The sequence below is a fragment of the Aptenodytes patagonicus genome, chromosome 3 (assembly GCF_965638725.1).
Source record: "Aptenodytes patagonicus chromosome 3, bAptPat1.pri.cur, whole genome shotgun sequence".
In the NCBI taxonomy this organism is placed as follows: Eukaryota; Metazoa; Chordata; class Aves; order Sphenisciformes; family Spheniscidae; genus Aptenodytes; species Aptenodytes patagonicus.
The window spans coordinates 14,946,514-14,972,399 of record NC_134951.1 but is presented as its reverse complement, the minus strand read 5'-3'; the positions used below and the strand labels follow the sequence as shown (position 1 = coordinate 14,972,399).

Here is a 25,886-nt window from a genome sequence, read left to right as displayed (position 1 = left end):
CAAACAAACAAAAAAAGAATATAAAGGGTTCTCATCTACCCCATTTAGCTTGAACTGACATGAAAATTAGAATAATTTTAAAATATGTTCCAACAGGACTCTTGTAACTGGTATGTTTTCCTGCTCGAAACTACGAGTATTCTAAAAATCCATCACTTCAGGAAACAGGAATTATTAATGGATTATGTGGAGAGACCTAAACAGGCTGGAAGATGGGACCAACAAGAATCGCACAAGGTTTAACAGCCATGCTGCACCCAGGACAGCACAGGTGGGGACAGCCTCACCCTCTGCTGAGAAGGCCTTGGGGGTCCTGGTGAGCAGTGAGCTACAAGTGAGCTAGCAGCATATGCAATGCATTCAGTTAATTCCTAAAACATCACCAGACATAAGCAAATGGATGTGAGTTTCATGTCGTAGAATTACGTACATTTTGACTCACCAGATTATGGAAGAAAATAAAAGTGATCTGATCTTATATATTTCTCAAATAAGTGTAATGAGTCTCACAAGGTTTCTGTCAAATACAGGCTCTTTTTCTGTCTTATACAGACATGGCTGAAAGCTACTATCTATCCATAGCTTTATTCTTAAAACATACTCTGGTTGACTCTTTTAGACTTGAAATGCTTTTGGATTGGAAAGCAGGTCACAGGCTGCTTCAACACAAATATTGACAAAGGACTGAACGGAAGATGAAGAATCCAATCATAGACAGACACCTGAAGAGCAGTTGAGGAGTTAAGCGCTGGTATTATTGTGAATGCAAGAGAAAAAGTAATTTCTAAAGACAGCAAGAGATAAGCATTTTCTTTTTCTTTCAAGATTTTTATTATGATTATTCCCTTGGATGATCTTAGCACAGTGAGTCAAAACTGAGATATTGCTTTTGTTTTATATGAATATAAAATGGTTTTGTGCACAGATTTTTTTGAGGAACTATTAGAAATATTCTATTTTAGTTCCATAAGGTCTTGGCACCGGGGAAGGCATTTAGAAAATGGATGAAAAGTAACTCCGCTTTTCAACAATTCTACATGCAGCAAGTGATACTCATCTGATTTCAAAACGACACAAGCTTCAAAGACAAGACTACTTCCTCCTGTTAAGCCTTCCGTATATTTTCATTGTACTTAGAAATGTAGAACCCCTAAAAATACGTACGTTGATATTAAGCACTTCACCAAAATGAGTCATGAAATAAAGCAGTTAAAATATTAATGAATAACCAACAAGAGCCTTTTTGTACATATGGAATTTTTAATATTCTACTTGACAAACTCAAGCATCTTCACTCCTGAGAACATTTACTAGATGATCCTTATTAGTCTTAGATCAACTTTTACATATACTTAACAAAATGAAAGTCAGGCATTTTGTCATCCTTTAATTCAGAAGGAAAGTTAATCTGGTTTAGACTTGAAAGTTTGAACGAGAAGCACTCTCTCTTAGTTGGAAACAAATAAATATAGCTAAGAGTAACTTCTTTCAGCAGTGATTTTACCTTATTTATTTCCTGACTTTACAGTGAAAAAGACTTAAAATTATCACTTGGGCAGTTAAAGGTATGAACTGTTTTTAAGCAACTACTGTATTTCAGTAGTTAGGTGCTGCCTCTTAAAAGACAACAGCACACTAACCACGACCGAATGCATTCCCTATCAATTAAGTCTTCCCATTTGAAAAGAAAGAATATACAAAAACTTCAAAGTCAATGCTTGACATGGAGGAAAATCATTAGTGTGTAATCAAGTTCGGTATTATGTACTCCTGATCCCAAACAAAAGCAGAGGAGTCCATTAACTTTACATAACTTCATTTTTCAAAGAATCATAATGTATTAGAAACCTGATTCAAAAGGAAGGTAGGATTAGTTCCCATACCAACAGAATGCATTACAACCATATATTGCAAAACAGCATTTCATCATCTAATGCGTGTATAAAACCAGTCTTACGCTACCATTTATAGCAATCAATATTAATACCTTTGTTTCAGGCCAGCAAACTCTGAGAACAGCTTGCGTCCTGAAGTACACAAGTAGCTTGCTATCCTCATCACTGAGATGGAAGGCTTGCTCCAGAATTTGCAATACTCTGATGCGAGGCTTCACTGCTAAAGAGTCATCACTACAGAAAGGTCTCAACCACTCCAGAAGGTCATCTGAAGAAACTATTTTCTCCCTGTAATTAAACAATACTGTGTTAAATAGTCTAATGAAAGTACTACATGTATTTTCAAAGCTGTTAACAAGTACATTCAATACATAACAAATACATAACGCTGGAAATGGAAGAGCTCACCTCTGTGGGGCTGCAGAGAAACTAGCCCTCGGACATCAGGTGCCTAAAGCTAAGTGGTGTAAGAACTTTTTTTGCACTTCAAATAACCGTGTAATACCATAGAAATCCATCTAAACAGTTACATATTCTCCCACATACTACCTTGACTGCCAATTGTATCGTAACGGTGCTGGATTTCAGCACCTGAAAATCCAAGCCTTTTTATGGTGTCTGGTCCTGACTGATGCCTGTACTTCCACCCCATCTGACTTTATGGAAAACCAGCTTGGCTCCTTGCATTTTAAGTATGACATTTTTATATCTGATGTTTATTCATATTGTCCTATATTCTCTTTCTTTACAAATCCATTCTTTATGCTCCAAATACACAAATTAGTTTCTCCTGATTGTAGCTTTAGCCATTTCTTATTTTTTCTATACCATCTCTAGCAAGCTTGACTATTGTACATTCTAGTATGATAATGATTACAGAATGCCCATAGCCCCCAGAAAGAAAAAAAGAGACGTTAAAAAAACTGAGGTTTTGGGTTTTCCTGACTTGGCTAATTAGAAAAACTCTTAATTAAATCATTTGATTCAAAAAGTGTATTATATTGAATACATTCTAACTGTGTGAAAGCATTTACAGTACACAGATTACCACAAACTCAACCAACCAGCTAGCAGTTGCAGACAGAATAATCTGTTATACCCCTTAGAAGCTATAAACTAGCATGTAACAAATCAGTAAATGCTATTCTACTATCTTTCAGTAATATTTTAAACTAAAGCTAATTTTTTTTCCTTTAAAAAAAAAAAAAATCAAGAAAGCGGTTCCAGGTGGAGTGTGATTTATAACTAATGTTCCCTTATTTGTCTTAACAAGGCAGACAGGAAAATAATATCAGACAGAAAACACTAATTTAACCTGTCTTGCAGCTCTGAAATAATAAACATTGACAGCTTAGGTTTTCATATTACAAGGATTTCAATTTTACTTAGGCTTTACATTGTCTGAATTATGCTGTTAGCTCAGAACTTCAGCTAAATTAGACATGCCTCTGTCAAACAGCTGGCATTCAAACTGTAAATTAAAAGTTTGGTAATTAAGAGGACCTGCTGGAATATTTCAAGAGTTTTGTAGAGCTCACACCTGATGTTTATATATGTTTTCCTGAGGGAAAGATTTATATTTTGTAAATTGAATAGTTGAGGTTTAGAGAGATAAATATGAACAAGTATTTAAATGAATGTAAACAACCTCCTGTAATCACAATGACTTTCGCTCCAGCTTATTGTTTCAGCAGTTAAATGCTGATGAAGTATACAAATAAAAGATTCCAGAAAGTGCATCTCAGAATAAAATAGTACCGACTCTCCCATTCCACTTCATAATATTGCAAATGAGATTTACTCTAAGTTTTGACATCAATTCAGTCTACTTCAGTATCCAGAATTTAACTAATTTAATGTCAGTGGAGAAGCCTCCACACAATAGTGTAATGGGTTTTGTTGGCTATCAGAGAGTATGAGGTTTTATTATTATTATCATACATGAGTTCTTAGTTTGTACATCTGGAAAGAAAACTGTTCGGTTTTTTTTCCTTGTCTTTACTAGAAATGCAATGGAAAATGTCAGTGAGACATACAGACCATTATGTGACCTGAAATAAAGACATCCCCAAAAGAGGAGAAAAAAATGTGGTGAAGCATTATACAGCATTTGTGAAATTGTTTCTGCACTATACCCTACAAATATTGACAAATTTAGATCCCTAAATTCAGGTATCTGAAAGTGAGTCATTATTATTTGTAATTTATCTACTAAACTGAAACAAAAGCAGTGAAGTACTCCTGGTAGATATACAATCTGTAGTAGTCACAGCAGAAAAAACATTTTCTCAAATCACCGTGATACATAGTTATCTGAATTTTCAGTTCAGTGACTTGCTTTCTTCCAAATGATCAAGTAAAGGCTTCTGTCAGGACTCAGATTTTGAACCTCATAAATGATAGCCTGTTCCAGAATAAAGTCTTAGAAAATTAAGTGCGAACCCATTATATATATATCCATGAAGAAAAATCATCCGTATTCAGAATCGTACCTTCAACGCTTTCATGAGAAGTGTCTTTCAAAGTCTTAACCAAAGAATCCATACAGTAAGTTCTTACCCTTTCTCAACACTTTTATGCACTGCAGACACGATGCCTTCTAGGATTCCAAGTGGATCTTTCACTGATGTAGATGAGCCACCATTTCCACTGTTAAGGGAAGACATAAAATTACCATAAAAATGGTCTTTAATATCGTACCTAATTCTATCCACCTGTAGGATTTACATGAATTGTTCAACAATAGAGCAATTTTCCACTTTTCCTGCTTAACTAGTACCTTTATTTTTATGTCAAAGTAATGCGAGGAGCAACAAGAAAGACGTGGGAAAGAGAAATACTAAAATACTTAAGTGAAATTTGACAGAAAAAGAATAGTTAAAATTTAGCACTTCTAACACAGATTAGGTCAGCAAAATATCCACATGTAATCTCATTACCTTAAAGATCTCATCAATATTGACTAAACAGATTAAAGGTTACACATAAATGTCACCATCTTTTCTTTTCAAGTATCATCTTGCAGTATTCACTATTGGTTTAAACAAACTTGACTATAACCTGATTCAAAAGAATCCTATCTGCTGATTCAGCAGACTTCTTTTCCCACCCCGTCCAAGATTCATTTTCGGTTGTATCAACCAGGTTGATGCTTACCAGAATCAACAAAATTAAAAAGGAGGGAACACGTGGTCAAGAACAGCATGTGGGAAAGGGGAGGATTAAGCCACCCATCAAATGACATCCACTATACATGTGTAGGAATAGAAAAAAGTTAAACATGCTGCCCATCAGTCGTTCCAGTTATACAATAATGTTCTTCCGTAGGTCAAAAGGTAGTAAATATTGAAGGGGGCGGGGGGGGGGAGAAAAATCACTCCTAATGCAATGAAAGTGGCATTTTCTGCTAAGATTTTCAGCAAAACAAACTTAAGATGTGACTTTGTGCTGAAAGAGGGAGGGATTTTGCACTGGTACTCCAATAAAGCACACAGTGTCTCTCCATGGAAACCACTGCAGTGGCAATGACACCTGGATGAACTAGAAAAAACAAGTTTTGCCTATCGTAAGAGTTTGTCAATGCTGCATTAAAGAAAAAGAAAGGCAAATAGTTCCAAAGTTAGTTTACTAAAGATTATTCAAAAACCCAGAGATAAAGTGCATCTTCTCGACAGTTCATCAGCATATCAAAGCTCTTCTGCTACTAAAAATGTCACCCTCTTCCCAGCTGATCTCTTAATAAAAATGAATACATGTCCAGACTACCCTGACTGTTCTGTCTAAAGCCAAAATACGCTGTATAGCTGATTGTAATGTGTAAAAGTAACTGCAATTTTTCTCAATTTTTTGTCAAGATTTATGAGAGTGTTTATAATTTTGTCATTTATTACTTCAGAAAGATAAATATATTGCCTAAAAAATGATTATACTATATGGCATAGGGACCTGCATTTTTACAACCTTTAATGTCTTACCGCATTCAGAACTTTCATCTTTTCTATTTTTATCTTAATAGGTGACCAGCACTTCAGTGAACAACACTAGATTTAAAAACAACATGTGACTCCATTCAGAACAGATGCAAGATAATTTGTTGCATGATGTAATGCAACATTTATATACTCAGTTTACCTTAGTATACGCATTTTATATTGCTACACTGCACTCATAAATTTGAAGTAGGAGTAGAAAGCTCGTAACACTGGCCTTTTTCTCAAAAAATACTGTTACATATGACTATCAAAGAAATGCCATTTTTAATACCAATACTATCATATGGCAGCTAAATAAATTTTAGAAGAGTGAAGTTTAAATCTAGCTATTTTCCTAAACTTCTTCAGAATATTTGAAAACTATCAAATTATAATATATAGTACAGAAATATCCAGAGAGATAATGTCTGTCCAAAAGATAAAAATCTATTTTCACCAAAACACACATAAAAAATTTCAGTCGGGGGGGTGGAGAAAGTGTATTTTTCACAGAAAAGGAGACAACAGGACTGAATGGTCTGTTAGGAAAAAAAAAAAAGATTAAATTTAGATTACACCAGTACTGCAGAAGTGTGGAAATGGTAAAAAGAGCAGCAGTATTAAAGTCATCATTTTACGCAAGCAGCTACATGCATTAGGAGATGATTTCAAATTTGTTTTAAAATAAAAAAGCTAAGAAAATTTAAGATATGTTCCCAGAGTGAAGACAGATATAAGGCACTTAATTAATGTTCTGTTTACAGGCCAGATCTAAATTTTCCTGTATTATTATGCTTTCTGTGTTTTTTCAATTAAGTTAGTAATAAAAAGACATCAAAGGGCATTAACATGGCATATCTAAAGAAAACTAGAAGAACACTTATAAAGCTTACAGACTAAAGAAGAGAATGATGATTGTCTGAAATAGAAAAGAATAGGACATGGACTACAGAAATGGAGATCTTACTGGCTCTACTTACCCTGAATTATCTTTAGTGTACATAAGCAACTTTGTATCAAAGGAGAATGACCAGCAAACCTTAGATTTTGGGTAGCCTCAATTTTGGAGACTGGTTCTGAACAGTTCTAGCACTTGCTCTTCAAAACCCCTTCATCTCTCTAATTAGAAATGAAAGTCTTTAGCTCCTATTACAACCAGGCTCTGAGCACCTCAAAAAAACGAACTCGGGTCAAAAGAAACATATACCCAAAAGTTAATGGGCATTTCTGAGAACAGAAAACCACTGTTTCAGACAGTAAGTCTGTGAAGCCAGTTCTCAAGCACAATAGATGTATGAACATTTACAAAAAGCTTCGAGTTTGTCCTACACAAACAGGTACTATTCTATTAAGCAGGAGGAAAGGAGAAAAAAGGTGAATCTAAGCAGTTAAGTTAAAGTTAGCTAGAATAAGAAAGTATTTTAAAAAGAAATCTAGAAAGACTGAAAGCTAGCATTTTTTTAAAACTTAATATTGCCTTTACTGCCTAATGGTTAGAGAAACTAAAAAGAAATTACAGCTCATGAGACAAATAATCGTGTCAAGTTTCCACAGATTGTTGCCTTGTTCTTTTCTTAATAATTAATGATTAAAAATAAGCAGCTACTAACAGAAACAAATATAATTAATGAAGGATTAGTCTTCCGCACAGATTATATGCTATTTTATGCATGTTTTAAACAACAGAACAGGATTCAATGTTCACCTCAAAACTCCTACGTATGAGCCTGGTGTAATTACACTGATAAAGGCTTATTTTGATTTCAGTTCAGCTTCAGAAAAAGCGATGCATATTTAACCAAGTTTCTCAAACACAATAAAGTACGAAGAATGCTTGACAGGAGAATAAATTAACTTCATCTAAATCTTTTAACCTAATTATGGTATTCATTGAAAATACTTGATATCATCTTATTTCTCCAGCCTTATTTTCCCCTTTCTGTTTGTGCTTCCTCTAAATATCAGGAAAATAAGAAATAATATATTGTTGGTGTGATCATTCAAAGCTGGGGAAAAAAGTCATAATGCCAAACCATTGTTTCCATCAGAAATACCATGAAATTATGATATCCAAGTTACAAAATTACTCTGTATGACCCCTGCTCAAGTGAGATGAGACAGTAAAAAATCTGGGTTTGTTTTGTTTTGTTTTTTCCTTCTAAGTTAGCTACTCAGTCTAATGAAGCTGCTTTTACTTTCTTCATGAAACACTGGCCATTAAACAAGAAGTCAAAATTTCACCAAACCTTTCCTGCTCATTGCCTGCTGAATACTTCCAAAATTTCATGAAATGCTGCATCCATCTGGACACCTAAGATAAGAGCTGCAAATGAAGGAGGCCATAACGTCTTCAACAGACAAACTGTCTTCCCTGGCTAACCATCCACGAACATGCCTACAGTCATGCGTCACGGAAACTCTCCCGTATATCATGTGAGTGATCTTAGGTAATGGTTTAAACTGAATCTTGGATAAATCTAACCAGACTACCAGCATTACCAAAATCTTTTGGGTTTTTTTCAGAAGTTCATAATTTCTACTGAAGATGCAACTGTTTTTTATTTATAGTAGCTGTTTCCATATAAAGTCGTATAAAGTATGCGAACGTGCTCTGCTGGAGAGATTTTATACATACCAATGTAAGAGTTTCTACTTTGAGTTTTGTGTGCCAGAACTAAAGAGTCAAGGGAGATAAAAGTAGTTAACAGAACTGGACAATACTGCTCTTGAAATTACAATATAGGTACCCAATATTAGGGTACAAATAACTGTATGTTATATTTAACAAGAAGTCTGTTTCTCAGAAGGTGTAAGAGTTTTTAAGCCTGTGATATTGTATGCTGTTGAAAAATGAAGCAAAAGAGTCAATTAATCTTTCATAAAAGCAATACTTTCTAGAAGGTTCTTCTGCAATAGTCAGTAAATATACTAATAACAAAAGATATTTTACTGTGTTTGAAGGGGGGTTGTAGTTATGAAACTGAAAGAAAGGATGCATATTTTCAATCACAGAAGTGGTGGATTGATGCTTAACTTTCAGGTAAATCACTGACACTACCATAATTTTGCACATCCATACAGACTTGTTTCACTTATGGTTACAATACCTTAATTACGTTCCGTGTCACCATAGATACAGAAAATCCAAGCTCAGTGTTATAACCTTACAACTGCTACTTTGAAGGTTAATTGTCAAAGAAGGAATTTTCCAACATGATCTCTTTCAAAACTATTGTATAAAATAACCACACTGTATAACACAAAGCTCCAATAAATAAACCTGAAGAGTTTTCCCTTGAAATGTTACATTTATTGAATAGTAGTTTGTCATTCCAGGTACACAGGCAAGACTACTTCTTTAGTTGTAGTCTTTGCCCATTGTCGTGGTTCAAGCGTGAAATGCAAGTATTGCACCTTAACAGAGGGTGTTAACAAGTGGCAAGCTGAGCATCAAACAAAATCAAGGAAAAGCACCTTATTTCACTGAAAGGCTTTTCAAATAGTGCGCTTAGCTTTCCCTCACCTGTGTCCACATCCTCACCATGTCTGTAAACTTGTCCATAAGCAGGTATTTTTAACAGTTCTGTATTCCCAGAGATGACTACATTCTCCCAAATGCCAGACAAACTAAAACAGTTTCAGCCTCAGACTTGTGAAGAAAAGCCATGTCCCTTCTGGGCTATAAGACATGAAGTAGAGAGGCTGCAGCTAACCAAACAGGCAGGACTTCAATGCAGGACGCTTCTCTCCTCCCTTGCCCAAGACATGACTAGTACTGAGGAAATGCACCATGACTACAGTAGTTTTAGGCTGTTTCTCACAAGTGTTAGAACTGTAATTTGGAAGCAAGACTATAAAGAATATATTCAATTAAAAGAGCATCATACTGAAGTTAATGCAAACTTTAAACTCACTGTTAACAAGAGTAAGATGGTCAGCATCAACTGTATTTCATGTTCCTTTGTATCACCCAGGTCTTGCCCAGATCTCAGCAGAATTATCCGGGGATGTGTAAGTATAAACTGTGTGGAAGCTAGTTATTTTGCATTTTCTGTTCTCCTAGCCTATTTCTCCATAATTTTAAAATAAGAGATGTTACCCCCAGTTTGCTGGGGTTGCATGAACAGGTTGGTTATTTGATTTGTGTCATGACATGGAAGAGAATTGCTGAGGTTTGGGGTAGCAAATCCTAGAAAAAGATGGAGATGAAGCCTTGCTTCTGGTACAGTGTGTGGGACTGCTCACAGTACGATGGCACTAATAACAGCAAGAAACAGTAACAATGACAACACTGAAAAAGTTGAGCAAAACAACCCCCTTCCTCACATTAGAGACCTGTTTCTCTCAAGAAGTTAGCAGGTCAGAGGTTTTTTTAGGGTATTACTGTTGCTTTTAAGTGCTGCAGGAAGCATAAAGCACTTGCTGTTTAATTTGGAGGTAGGGTGTGACACAAAGGGAGATGGAAGAAGAGGAGCAAAAACTCTAAGAAGCATTGTTTACGCGAACAAAGAAGAAAAATGTATAGCCTATATTTTAATGACAAACACATTTTTCAAAACCTTGCAAATAAAAAAAAAAACCAAAACCAAACCAACCCAAAAAACAGCTCCCAGAAATACCCCAGCAAGTTATTCCAAAGATGGAAACTGTACTTCTTCCTGTAGGACTAGCTGTTGTGGAAACAGCCATTGCTAGGCCTCTACTGCCCAAATACCTGCACAAGCTCTTTTTGTACCCACCATTTCCAACAAACATGCCTTTTGACTCTGTTTAAGTGGGAAGAACTATGTGCAATTGTAAATTTGCCAAAAATTCACAAGTGCACACACACATAAAGGAACAATATTGTAAATACAAGTTTTTTAACTGAAACACACCCTCCAGCGAATAGAATGAGTTCTGTGGCTTGCTTTGTTCAGATTGCCCAGGCTTCCCATACTCAGAAAAATGTAACTGTCTTATCTGAATATGAAATTATAGGTAAACAGGAGCATAAACAATCCAAGAACTCATTTCCTGTTACTGCTCAATTTTCTGCAAAATACAGATGTTGAAAGCAAACAAGTACTCTCTACAAAAAAAACAATCAAACAAAAAACCCAACACAAAACAACCAACAAACAAAAAAACCAAAACCCAAAAACCCAGAAGGTTTTTGGGCTTAATTGTGGCAGTGTACTTACCTTAATGTACATACAATTTTTTTAATGGCATGTTGGACAATATCCTTGGGAGAAAGACCTAGATCTCCAACGGCCACCTGTAACAACTGTTGTATCATGTCCAGGGGTTGACCATCTATACACATAGCTACTGCTTGTTCATGGATTTTTTCGTTCTCTGACCTTGACAAATCATATAAATAGCCATACTTCTGTAGTGTATCCTGTGAACAGATAATTTTTGAACACAAATCAGTGTACTCTTTATTTACAGGGATGTATCATTCAGAGTCTTTCTTTCTACCAAGATATAACATATAGTACGAAAAAGGAAAGATTGATGGAAGTGAATTTTCAAAAACCAGGTCAACAAAAACAAAGGTACAAAACATTAATAAAATATGACAGAAGACTGATGTCCATCACTGCTAGTCATGGTAACACTCAAAAGAAGCATCTGATCAGTAATCATTACCTGTTTGCTGTTTTTCAAGGAAGTGATAAAACTATGAGTGAGTGTTTCCAGATGAGCAAGAGATTGCTGCAAGTGTTTCAGAGTTTCTTCATAAGCAACAGATGGATTTTCAGCATCTTCCATGTCATTCTCAGAAGTCTTTTTTCGTGATTTCTCAGAAAGATGTTTGACTGCCTTAGTAGCCTTCTTAGTCACTTCTATCCTGGCTTCAACTGGCAGCTGAAAAAGATTACTCGATATTTAATCATTCACCATCTGTACACTACTATTTGTATTACAGCAGTGCCTAGAGGTCAGGTGGCTCCACTGTTGTACAGCACAGCAAAAAACTAAATGAAGTATTTTATGAGAAACAGTTTTATTTCTTATTAGTAATTTATTTAAAAAGGATCAGTATTCTATTACTTTCTTCTGTTGTCCTTCCTTTTATTGATGTTGAATCTGGCTCATTTTAAACCATATGAAACTTCTTTTCCCTAATAATAATTGATTTTTGTAGACTACCACCTTATAAACTTTGTTTTTTAATTCTGCATTGAGAGATGTCTGGGGATCGTTTTACAAGATTAACTGAAAATCCCAAATGCTGAAAAGGTTAGTTTTGTCAGGTTTACATCACTGTTTAAAACATATCCCTAAGACCATAATTGTAAGCAAAAAAACAGTAGGAAGTCTACAACTTTTAAATCAATCTCTTTAAAGCACAAGTTATACAAAACCGCAAGTTACTATTTTGAAAGACCTGTACAACTAGATGTATCTAGCCATTAAACTGAAACAAAGAAGTCTGGGGTTTTTTTTCCCATTACACTTCTCATAGAGTTTGAATTTTTAAAGACAGTCATACATACACCGAATGAAGCTTTCCCCTACCCCTCCATCTTGCATGAAAGGGTCATTCCAGTACATCAGAATGGAATTTAGGACTTCAGAACAGAGCCTGGGCAGCAATCACAGATTCTCAAGTTTCCAGAAACCAAGAGTATGTTGGAAAAAGATATGGATGGAAATACCCTTTATACACAGTACTTGCAGCAAACTGTTGTGCTTATAAGTCAGGAAAGACACAGCTTCAGCTATAAATCCAAAACAAATTCTGAAATATTATTTTTAAAACTCATGTATAATTTATTAGTTTGCAACTTCAAGTACAGTTTTTAGGATGCTTGCAATACACGTTCCAACGCGTGGGGCTCTCCTCTGCCTAAACCCACAGCATTAGGTACTTCTAACCTCAGGTGTTTTAGTTACCGGAATACTGGACAAAGACATACAAATAATTTTAATTTTCAAGTTGAAACACAGAGGAAATAGAAAAAAAAGCTTGAAACCGTGTGACACATTGAATAGGAAAGAGCCTAAATTACTGCATAAAGAGGAAAATTAAACTGCTATAGCATTCTTCATAAGAAAGCCAAATTGATGTTTACATCATGAATTAAAGTATCTACTTGTAAAGACACAGAAAGCTTGATAAGAATTAGTTAGTGGAAAGTTTTACAGCTTATATATTTAAATTATCCCCACCAAAAAAAGCCCCACAGAGTGAAAGATGTAGGGGTTACTCCTGTTTTTTAGTGCTGTTGCTGAAAACCACAGTAATGGTCTAATGGACAATTTTAATACTGAAAGCAAAATGGGTGGACACTATTGTAAAAGCTAAGAAAACTTGCCAGCATTAACAGGGTAAATAAAAAGGGTATTTTACCATTCAGTTCCAAACTCGACTCAGTTCCATTCCCACCAAAAGAAATTAAGTATGATTTTGTTACTTTGAACAAGGTCTCAATATCAGGTTTTACTATAAGCAGGGAAAAGATGATACACTTCATATCACATTAAAATTTAATGACCACAGATGGATTTATATATCCATTTTGTAAACCTGATAAAAGATGAAAACAGCTACATATTTCATTTTTCCCTTCTACTGTACATTCTAATGTTCAAAATGCAATTGAGAGACACAAAAGGCAAACAATTTAAGTATTTCATCTAACTGTTATATCCTAGAGAACAGTGTGAATATACTGCCAGTTTAGAAGTCATGATGCCATAAACATATACAGAATAGAGCATTAAAAAAAAAAAAAAAAAGAATACAGGTTCTTCCCAAGACTATTTTAATTTTGGGATTCATATTTGCATAGTGCCAAAATGCAGCACTACCAATATATCATTTCTCTGATTATTTTATTCCAAAACATGAATGGCTATCCTCCGTATTTCTAGTCAGCTTCAGTAATGAGATTTGGTATCATACCCAGTGATAAAAATAGTAGCTTAGGGGCTAGTTCAATCTTTGTTTGCATGTGAAGTAAAATTTTCTTTTTAAAAAGCTTTTACAGTTTAAAAAGATTTTTAATTCTATAGGCTATGTGTAATGAAAAATCCTAAAAATCCGTTTTCTTTCATTTTCAAATCAAGGAACATCACATACAAATTCAGCTCAACAGATTTCACTCCTCAGGGTAAAAAACTCATCTCAGAAGCCCATTTCCTTCAGAATATGTAAGTATTTCTCAATGAAGTATTGCACAAGTAACATTCACTTGCACATGAAGATGATGACCCTGCCATTCTTATTGCCAATGATTAGCATGCAACTTTGAGATGATGGAAACAACTCCCCTCCTTTTAAAGCCAGAGGAACTTGGGATCCCAGCATCATCGAAACACAGAATGGTTGAGGTTGGAAGGCACCGCTGGAGGGCATCTGGTCCAAACCTCCTGCTCAAGCAGGGCCACCTAGAGCCAGTTGCGTAGGACTGTGTCCAGGTGGCTTTTGAATATCTCCAATGTGGGAGACGCTACAACCTCTCTGCGCAACCTGTGCCAGTGATCAGTCACCAAGTGTCATGTAGCTACAAGCCAACCAGATATACTAGAATGGAAAGCAAATTACATTTGTTAATTCAGAAGTAGGTTAAACAGTTACAGAACAATAAAAGCTGGTTCCCAATTCCTACGGGGGGAGAGAAAAAGAAGAGAAAAAGCAAGAGAATTTGTGGACCAAGATAAAGATAGTTTAATACATGAAGGAGAGGGGAAAAAAAAAAAATTAACAAACCAAAACTAAGTGATGCAAATGCAATGACTCACCACCTCCCACAAGCAGACCAATGCCCAGACAATTTCCAAGCAACAACCATTTCTGAAGACACCCTCCAACCCCCTGCTTGTTACTGCTGAGCATGACATTATATAGCACAGAACGCCCCTTTGGCCAGCCCAGGCCAGCTGTCCTGGCTGTGTCCCCTCCCCACTTTTTGGCTACCTGCAGCCTACTCAGGGCTGGGTTGTTGAGAAAAAGAGAAAGCCTTGACACTGTGCAAGCAGTGCTCAACCACAGCCAAAACACTGGTGTGTTATCAACACTGTTTTAGTCACAGATCCAAAGCACAGCCCCATAGGGGATGCTATGAAGAAAGTTAACTCCATCCCTGCCAGACCCAGTACAGTTCGTCTGGAGATCAGTGTAAAAGTTCTAATGCATGTAAGGAACCAGTTAAAGAAAAGACATTATTTGTGAAGTTTCCTATTATGCAGTCTTGAAGCAGATTTAATTAAAATAACTGTATTAATGGCAGGACACAAGAAAGTATCTAAAAATGTACTGATATCAGAAAAAGACGTACTGTCGATACCCATGAAGAAAACACGGTCATACAAGACAAACCACTGAACTGGAGCACAGTGATAAAAAGTGATAAAAAGAAGCCAAGTAATTCAAAAGGTAACATCGGAATGCAGTCATAGAATCATAGAATCATTAAGGTTGGAAAAGACCTCTAAGATCATCGAGTCCAACCGTCAACCCAACACCACCATGCCCACTAAACCATGTCCCTAAGCACCGCATCTACACGTCTTTTAAATACTTCCAGGGATGGGGACTCAACCACTTCCCTGGGCAGCCTGGTCCAATGTTTCACCACTCTTTCAGTAAAGACATTTTTCCTCACGTCCAATCTAAACCTCCCCTGGTGCAACTTGAGGCCATATCCTCTCGTCCTATTGCTAGTTCCTTGGGAGAAGAGACCGACACCCACCTCACTACAATCTCCTCTCAGGTAGTTGTAGAGAGCGATGAGGTCTCCCCTCAGCCTCCTTTTCTCCAGGCTAAACAACCCCAGTTCCCTCAGCCGATCCTCAGAAGACTTGTTCTCCAGACCCCTCACCAGCCTCGCTGCCCTTCTCTGGACACATTCCAGCACCTCAACGTCCTTCTTGGAGTGAGGGGCCCAAAACTGAACACAGTAGTCGAGGTGCGGCCTCACCAGTGCCAAGTACAGGGGCACGATCACTTCCCTACTCCTGCTGGCCACACTATTTCTGATACAGGCCAGGATGCCATTGGCCTTCTTGGCCGCCTGGGCACACTGCCGGCTCATGTTCAGCCGGCTGTCAACCAGCACCCCCAGGTCCTTTTCCACCAGGCAGCTTTCCAGCCACTCTTCCCCAAGCCTGTAGCGCTGCATGGGGTTGTTGTGGCCGAAGTGCAGGACCCGGCGCTTGGCCTTGTTGAACCTCATCCAGTTGGCCTCGGCCCATCGATCCAGCCTGTCCAGGTCCCTCTGCAGAGCCTTCCTACCCTCGAGCAGATCAACACTCCCGCCCAACTTGGTGTCGTCTGCAAACTTACTGAGGGTGCACTCGATCCCCTCATCCAGATCATTGATAAAGATATTGAACAAGACCGACCCCAAAACTGAGCCCTGGGGAACACCGCTCATGACCGGCCGCCAACTGGATTTAACTGCTATGTAAGAACACTATTAACACATTTCTTGTACATCTTCAAGCAACGTCATGCCTTGTCTTTTTCCTTAGCATTTTATACAGTGTTAAGAAGTCACTCAGCCAGACAAAAGATACTGAACATTACTTTGAGCTTTTTTTTAAAAAAAAAACTGAGCTTTTTACATAATTATTAAAAATGGCATTTAAAGTCATTAAAATTGAAAGAAAAAAGTATGCAAGTTAATATCCAGTCGTAACAGGTTCCCATTCCACACTCATTTGGTTTGTGGTCAAAACGTGGACATCGTATTCCTGCTTAAGCAAGAAGAAAATGGTCAAAAAAGCATTACTGACTCAGAGAAAATAAGAGTCAACCTTTCAATTAAAAATATTAAGTTGCAAGCAAATTTCTTCCTTTGCATCAGAAGTTACAAAAGAAATTATAAAGGATGGAATAATAAACAAAAAATATCATCAGCCATAGTTTGAATGAATGTGGCCGAGCCTATGGAAGGCTGCAAGGAAGAGCCTGTGTAAAGAAAATTTCAATTTCTCTTTCTTTATAGAAAACCTAACTGATGATACCTTTTATTCTACTTTTGCTGTCTAAAACTGTAGTCTTTTCTTCCTAATCAACATATTGTGCCCATCCCCATTTGTAGTGTGTATTCAACAATGAAAACACAGCAACTAAAAAAGTAATTGTTTTCAGTTGTGGGCTTTTTTTTTTCCCAATGTACTGTTAATCAGCAAACATCAGGGCAATGACCTATGAGCTCTGAAACAGATGGTTCTTTGAAGACATAACTGACTACCTAGCACAACGAACAAAATGCTGGCAACAAAGAAATTAAAAAATCCCCAAATTACCTAAAATGCTTCAAACAGATCACACAAAGGGGAATATACAGGAAATCAACAAGATAAAAAAGTTGATATGATCATTACTAAAATTAAGAATCTATGAAGTCAGCATTATTTAAAAGTAAATAGAGCTGCTGGAAGAAAAGATGACAGACTCAAAATGCATGCAAAAATATAAGCAGTAGTTCCACTGAATATTTGGAGTATCTCCCTTTTAGGGAGAAATCTGTTCCATACGTGCAAATAGCCTACGCTTACCACTCCGGAGGCGGACTGAATTATTATTTAGTCAGAAAAATTTGAATAGTTATTTAGAATTAAAAGCATTTCTGAATAGAAGTGACACAAGCAGGAACCCTCTCACTGCTTGCAGCAGTGAGCTGCTGTGGTCTAAGGATCAATACTTCAGTCCTTCAATGTGTGAGGAGGGTACTGATGAAGAGTAAAGGACTTCACCTATTTCATTTACCACAAACACAACAGGAACATTGCATCAATCTCTACCTTCTTCAATTGAAGACGGATGCTGATACACTGGATCCAAAGAAAACTTGTGATAAAACAAACACCCCCCTGTCAAAAAAAACAAAAAACAAAACACCACACAAAAAGAAGAGCAGAAAACTTCCCAAGGTCAAATCCATTCAGCTTAAAGTCAAGTTTAAGTGGCACCCGCTGAATGTCTGACTGTGGAAGCAAACTTTGATGACTACCTCTTTAGTATAGCAGACAAAAGATCTGTTTTGTCTCAAAACTAGATAAATTCAGTTTAGCAAAGAAAGGCATTTTTAAAAAATAAACTGAATAATTAGCCATTAGAGCAATCAAGGATTACTCTGGATTCACAAGTCACCCTTAACCCCTCAAAAACTGTAAAACATCTCCTATAGGATATGCTGCAGGTCAAAAAATACTAAATTTTGGGAAGCAGTGTGATCTGTCTCATACAGAATATCCAGTCTATTAACCATGTTACTTTGGGTCTATGATTTCTTAAGTCCCACTAGGATGCATCTCTGCTCACACAGTTCCCACCATGCAATGTTGCCACTTCTCTGAACCCTTAAGGCTGGGGAACTGAATCTCATCTTCCAGGAGGTAACTCATTTCTACTGATTGCAGTAAACATGGGAGGAAAGAATCTCTGAGCTCTTAGAGCTAAGAGCACCTAAAACCTCGTCACACCCTAAGCTACATGTCAGCATGTTAGTTGCTCTTTCACTAGTGCAAACGCCCCATCCGTTTCTCCAGTTTAGACATTCTCCCGACTCCTTTGCCCAGTCGAGCACTGCTCACTCATCCACCTTTCCATTCAGTCACTGCTGGCCCAACTCATCAGAAAGTTAATTATCCTTCAATTTTCAATACTACCTCTTTCCTCTCAGACATCTGTTTACTAGTAGCACAGAAGGAACAACAACGCACTTAGCAGCTACAGCATCCTCACACAATGTAAATACAAACTATTTCTCTATGTGACCAGGAGGAAGATTCTGTAATAAATCAGACCTCCAGCTGCCCTTTCTTCTTTACCAACCTATGCTCCATGCTGTAATTATTGTGACATTACACACAAATAGAGCGTCTCATGCTAAAACATGTTTGGTTTGTTGGTTTTTTTTAAAAAAAAAAAGTAAAAAGAAGAGCGAGTAGAAAGGGACAGGTGAAGAAGAGGGCCCCCTGGCAAAGCCCAGCACGTTCCTGTCTTTCTCACTAAGAACAAGAAATTTCTGAAGTCAGCACTAAACTCCTGTGCTTTCATTCCCTTTTGTACAATTACGCATTCTGCTCCCAGGTTCTCTGTCACGTCAAGAGACATGCAAGTAGAAGCAGCTTCATACTGCTTTGGTGGCCCGTCACCTGCCTCTCCTTACTACTGTTGATATATTGAAACAGTGGGGGATATTCTGATGTCTGCTTCCTAAGCTCCCATGTGGTGACAACAGCAATGGTACCCTTTAAGTTCAACTCATGTAGCCTACACTGCTATGTAGCCTACCTCCCATTACACTGCATCACTCGAGACTTTTCTTGATCATTTCTGACCAAGAGGAGCTTTTAGACTGAGGTGCTGTTCCACAAGGATAACGATGGAGTGCATTTCATCACGCTCCCTGGACTACTCTCTCTCCCTTCCACCCCTCCCCTTTTGAAATTTTGAGGGGGTGAGAGGGGGGTGGGGGATGTGTGTGCAGCAGTTGGGTTTTTTGTTTGTTTTTTTCCCCTCAACGGGGGAAAGAGCCAATTCACCTCTCGGCACTCCTAAAAAACTACTTACACTATCTCACTTTAAGCTTCCTCTCAAGGTCCACTTAAAAGAACTCCACAAATTTTCTGTATGTGAGAAAACTCAGCTGTCTCAGTGACAGCACAGATTATTTCATGGTAATTACCATGGTTTTTTGCAGTCCTTTACATACATTAAATATCAGTGCTTCCATGAAATACAGAAATGTACATCTGTTATAGGAATGGGAAACTGATATAATAAAGTACTTGGACACAGAACTGGGCTGGGAAGAAAGTGTTGAATTAGAAATTTAAAGAGTGTTCACATGACCAGTGCACCCTGAAAACAGGATAAAATTTTAAGTAAAAAGCTGCCTTTCGGCTTGCACCTTTATGTATGAAGCATTTTTCAAATCAAAGTTAGAGGAAAGAGATCTCTGAGAAATAAGTTTTCGGGTTTTACAATGATTTTTCATTGCACACTTCCACTTGAAAATTGGATGGGATCCTGAGGCAAAAATAGCTGCAAGCTGGTTAAACAGCTGTTTCATTCCCAAACCCAGTGCAGGGGACACACTAAATCAGCTGATTTGACCAACGGTTTCAAACACTTCTTGAGTATCTTTCATGGCCAAAAAGCTAACAGATTTCTGCTACGAAGTTCTGCTTGGCCACCAACCACAATAATCCTGCCATCAATACTTCCTTCCTTCAAATCCTACTCATCTTAAGAGAGTAGAGTAACTGATTTGGAATCCTGAACAGAAATAAATAAATGAAAATAAACAATGCATTTCAAAACAGATACACAGTGGAGGCTGTCCATCCTCTCCCTGCATCATTCATCTGGAATAAATGAGAAATAATCTTGAAACACCCAAGATACATCAACAGTTTCAAGTAGTCACTAGCGGAGATCATATGTGAAGGCAGTATTTCCTTCTCATTAGACAACAACCATCCCCTCGCTACCTCCATCCAGGGTCAGGTCTGGCAACTGAGATCTCAGGATGAGTGTCAGTCTTTCCTGATAAGCATGAAACACTCACTATGTTTACATGATAGAAAGGATCAAAACACTTAAACAAGACAGCGGTTCTGCTGAACAGGCTTAAGCGACAGCTGATGGGACTAGTGATAAAAAGTGTTGGTCTATTAGTAGCATGACAGATCAAAGCATAAATTTGGTGCTGACAAAGCTTTTCATTTTCCCAGGATTTCAATGAATAGCAATTTTTTTTCAATAAATTCTGGTATAGATACAGGTTAGATGGGTTCTAATAAATTTATAGTAATATCATAGGAACACTAAAACAATATCCAGAGAGGGAACAAATGACACCTCATTGAACGGGGTGAATAAACACCTCTGGAAAATGAGCACAATCCAGAATAGAGAAGATAAAGACACAAAAAAACTCACAAAACATCTCTTCTTTATCATCTTTTCATTTCAGATTAAGTTAGTGAAGACATCTCAAGATCTTTTAATAAGGTAGTATCTAAGAAATCTCATCTCTTTTTTGTGCTTGGAAGCAAAGACACATAAGAAAGCAAGGGTAAAACTTTACGTTAGAAACTTCCTTATAAGTAGGTTTCACTGGGCAAAAAGAAATTGCAAATCTGGTAATATATGTTACGGACATGAAAGCACGTTCTTTCAATAACGGGCTTTCAGCCAGATGGAGATTACGATAGAGTTTATCATTTATATTATTACAGTGCCTAGAAACCATATGTGTTAGCCCTGAATGCTTCCCTGTGGAGCATCCTGTTCAGAATGCAAAAGCCTGGTACTAAACACAAGCCTGCAGCACAATGAATTTTAGGATGAGCACAAGTAAAATAAATAAATACACAAGAAGAATATCTTATTCTCTGCTGAACCAAAATACAGGGACTTTGGGGTTCCATCAAAAACTCTCTTATCCACAGAGCTAACTCCTCTAACTGAATAAAAATCTTCTTCTATACTGGCAGTCATAAAAAGAAGAGGTAGGCAGAGAAAGGTAGGTTTATGAATTTATCTTTAAAAACTGTAAAATGAAAAATGTAAAAATCTGCTGAGACTTTCTCCTTGATACTACATTCAACTGTGCCTCACCTAAGGCCTGAAATTCTTCAAATATATCTGCTTACCTTTGTGACAGCTTTTGAAGAAAAGGTAATTTCGTCAATAAAAGTGACAATATCATCTGGATCAAGTCTATCCAAGTACTTTGAACACGTATCATATGTGTGTAGCCACTCATCCATGGTTTCTGGTATTTTTTTAATGAGATGGTGATCACCATTCCAAAAAAGTTTTTGTAACCAGACAGCATAAATAGAGCTCGGTGACAGCGTACTGCCATCTTTTTTAGGAATTTTGGGAGCCAGTTTGGAAATAGATAAGATATTTTGACTTGTAAGGATGGGCTCCAGTGTTTCCAGAGGGTTTTCATTTTCATCTGTTAGCTTCTTGTAATTAAGACCTATTGACAGAAGGAGAAAGAGGCAAACAAAATAAAAGTTATTCATAGTTAAATCTACTCAAACTCTACGTTTATGTGTAAAACAATCAGTACTAAACCAGTATCTGCAGAACTAGAAAGACTCTACTCCATCTCCTTTTACAGTCATACATACTGACAAGACCGGGGAGGAAGACAGGTTTGTATACAGGTAACACTGGGATTTTATGATGTCCTGATGCATGTAAAATCTCTTAGTCCCTGGAACATACTTTAACATTACATATCGATACAAACTAAAAGAGCAGATTCTCAAAGAAGCAAGAATATATATATAGTATATAGAATCGTGCTACTATTTTTTTAATATAAATCCTAGAAAACCTCATGCACTCACTTCTTTAGTTAAGTCTTCATTATTAAAAAAAGATGTATTCTGATCGTGTAACAATTGGCACTTACTACCTATCTCAGCAAAAATTCAAGGCACTAACCACAGGTAAACTAAGTAAGGTCAACTAGAGACAGGACATATATAGATATTCATGTAAATGGATCTACAACACAAGAGTCCTGTTACTACTTTGGTTCCTACAGGAAGAAAATTCTTGCAAATTATTCTAGCAACAACAAAATATTTCTAGCAACAATACTACTTTATTCTCTATGCATATAATTCCTAAGACAACCGACTTTATTGCCATGTGTTTCTTCATATACTTAGGGCCTGTTACCTCTACAAATACTTTGATGTTGTTCCTTGCCTACTATCTATAAATTATGCTGAACACTGAGAATTTTAATTAAGGTTGTAATAAAATAGATTTAATTTTTTACCATACAAAGTGACTAATTTATGTCTGACATATGGTCCTAGGACTTTTTTTTGAGCAACATTTAAAAATAACTTTGAAGGCAAACAATAACTTCTTGACAGATTTTTTTTCGACAAGCACCATAGAACTGGAGTGTTTAAACACGCCAATGAGAACCGAAGGTAATCCCTCCCCCCCAAAAAAATTATCACCTTTTTTCTTCCTGCAATACATGAATTCATATGCACAATCTCTCCAAATTCTGCAGCAAATTTAGTGTCTGATACACATGAGGTTCCAGTATTGAACAATTAATTCATCCCCACAGCATGTAATCCCATACAGTGCGTATTTTTCATTCTGAAACTGGATTTGGAGTTACTCAACTGAAATTCAAGATACTGCTAATACTTGACTAACAAGCAAATTGAAACTAGCATTCAAAATTTCAGAACGCTTTCCAGCAGCTCACTTTTATAGGCATTGTCTGATAATGTAGGAGGACAAATAATGTTATAGTTCTGCAAAAGCAAAAGGTAACATCAAGGATAAAACACAAAATAAAATTACCCTCTTTAAAACAAACAAATGCTTAGAGTTCTTGATATATTATGCAATTCAGACTTTTAAAAGGTACACTGTCTTAAGTTCTTTGAGAATATTCATGTTAAACTTGCAGTGTTAAAAATTATGCTCTGGGAGGTCTGTATTTTTTTCTTTAAAAATTCACTATGAACCACTGCCAATAATTTTAACTTGCATCACCAACAGAAACCTGTTTTTAAATATTTTTTTGCTTGCCGTGATAAAGTAAACTAAATTTCCATTAATACAAAGAGAAGGAACTTACTCCTATAAGACATGACTAACCAACTAAATTACTTGCGTTCATCTGATATGCTTATTGAAAAAAAAATTACCTGGAGGGTATAAACTAGATAAGCATAATCATGTCGACACTCACTTAACAGAATAATAAATACAGCTATGAAGAAAAGAAACAGGAACTCTCCTACCTGGTGCAACTGCTTTAAATTTTTTCAGGAGTCGGATGTGAGTTTCAGGTTTAACAGCATGCTTCACCACTTCTGAGCAACCACAATTTTCAAGGAGTGTAAAATAGTAAAGCAATCGCTGGTGATCTCTACCTTCAATACTTGGGTAAACATATTTAACCATGTGTTCATGTAAGGTTTCAGGATTGGTTTTCAAAGTCTCAAAGAGACCAAGAGTTTGTGCTCTTTCTTGTATTTCCAGTGTTGATAACCTGCATTTAGAAAGAATTATGGCATTAAAGGCCTGGACATGCCATGAAAGATTCTTCAGCTGCACACCTAGGAGACAGGACAATACTTTCCCTTATTTAAGCAGTAAAGTTCAACTTTGTAAGACATTTTGAAAAAGTAAATACTCTTCAATAAGTTTTTAGACAGCTGTTATCCTCCATAAACATAAGCTAAGGAGCTCTTGTATTTCCTGGTCTTGCTATCTGTTGATTTGGACATGCAGATTAAGGGTCGTGAATACTGAAGTGGGATTCAAAGCAGCATTTCACATCTCTAATTATAGCTATATGTAAAAGTAGACATATGTCCAGAGCTTCTTGTACAGGAAGCCTTTTTTTTTAAAAAAAAACAAAACAAAACACAAAAAAACCCCACCAACCTTGTGGCTGAGAGATGCTAGAATATCCTATTCCCCAATTAGAAGCTCTCCCAATCTATTACATTCTATTTTCTGTAGTAGATGAGCACCTGTGCATGCTTTGAGAGATATTATCACTGAAAATTGGCTCTTGCCCACTAGTCAATCTATTTGACATTATTATTCATGCTCAGCATATTTCATTTGACAGTTTTATCAAGTTGCCTCTCAAATTGACATCCATGAAAATTTAGGAAAATATCAGCAAGTCTTGGGTTGACCTCAGCCAGTCTCACTGCTTCAGGAAATTTTTTTTCTTGACCCTTTTGAAAAGAATAATTAGCTCTTTCACAGCATGAATTCAGACACCTCCAGCTGGCTACATAAAAGATAGCTGAATGCAATCACTCCTTTTTTCCTCACCTGGGATAAAAATGGGTGCATATCAAGGAAGTCTCATCTTAAGTTTATACCTTTCTCAACTGAAAGTTTTACCTAAAAACTGAGGAAAGAAGTCAGCTATGGGTGACTACCACCTTGACTCTCCCCAAAGTCCAACCATATGCCATGTTAGGTAGCATGTTTCACTTGGAAATCTGATGTCTTCTAATCCCATTTGAATTTCTTAAACCTTTAAAATTGATTAAATTAGAATTTCAACGTGAATTTCTCCTATGTATAAATGCCACATATAAGTTAGTGTTTGTCTTTGCTAGCCAAGTAAAATATATCTCAGTTTCATTCCTAAAGATTATTTTCTTGCAACAAATACCACAAACACAACCTTCTCTCAGTTTAAAATGAATCTCTGATTTCTGGGGGAGAATAAGTTATTTTGAGTTATTTTTACATCTCGAACCCACCCTAATTAGGTGGTTAACCTTGTAAGCATTATTTTAAGACTCTAAATTCTTGTTAAGTGTTCTACTACATTAATGGAAATAAGTACGATATTAATGGAAATAAAGTGTCAGTCACTCTTTATGTAAGACAAAAACAGACACTTGGGACTGATGTATTTCAAGAGTGTGATTTGAATACATTTTTCTGTCCACACCCAAAGTTCAGACTAAAGACTAGAGGGACATTAAATTATATTGACAGGATCTACAGAGGTTTGCAGTGTGTTTTTGGGGTGCGGGGATGGGTAGGGGGATGGGGAAGGTGGAAGGGTTCATTATGCTGTTCAGAAAGATTCTGGAATAATAGATTCTGTGACATGCAAACATAACATTTCCTTTCACTGAAATAATAAAATGTATGATTTTTGGTAATCAAATTTGATCACATTCTTCCAAAGAAACAATTAAATTTCCACTCAATTAAAAAAAATTCTAAACCATTTTCAGACTCAAAATCACAGCATAACAGAAAAACGTGATGTTTATTTGCCATCAAATAATCAAAGAAATAGTTAATAGACACTACGTAAATGCTTCTTTTGAGCTTCTCCCTACATAAAGTGGCTTATAGAAATACTGCATATTTGGTTAAAGAGATTAAGTCTTAGAATAAACTTCTTTTCAGTTCAGAATGAATGCATAACAAGGCATGCATTATTAATGCCATAATCCCAAGACTAAAATATACTGTAATGGCCATATGCTGTCAATCAACTTTAAAATGAGATTATGA

General features: G+C 36.6%; 1 protein-coding gene across 4 annotated transcripts in view; it reads right to left on the bottom strand.

Annotated features, from left to right (window-relative positions):
• The window catches only part of NBAS (NBAS subunit of NRZ tethering complex), a 214,384-nt gene that overhangs the window by 46,464 nt on the left and 142,034 nt on the right, over positions 1-25,886 (bottom strand). For all 4 annotated transcript variants that reach the window (XM_076332759.1, XM_076332760.1, XM_076332757.1 and 1 more), the window contains 6 exons: positions 23,624-23,874; positions 21,479-21,813; positions 11,504-11,722; positions 11,050-11,252; positions 4,455-4,544; positions 1,988-2,183 (listed from right to left, as the gene is read on the bottom strand). In XM_076332759.1, coding sequence (XP_076188874.1) covers positions 1,988-2,183; positions 4,455-4,544; positions 11,050-11,252; positions 11,504-11,722; positions 21,479-21,813; positions 23,624-23,874 — 1,294 coding nt within the window. The remainder of the gene's footprint in view (positions 1-1,987; positions 2,184-4,454; positions 4,545-11,049; positions 11,253-11,503; positions 11,723-21,478; positions 21,814-23,623; positions 23,875-25,886) is intronic.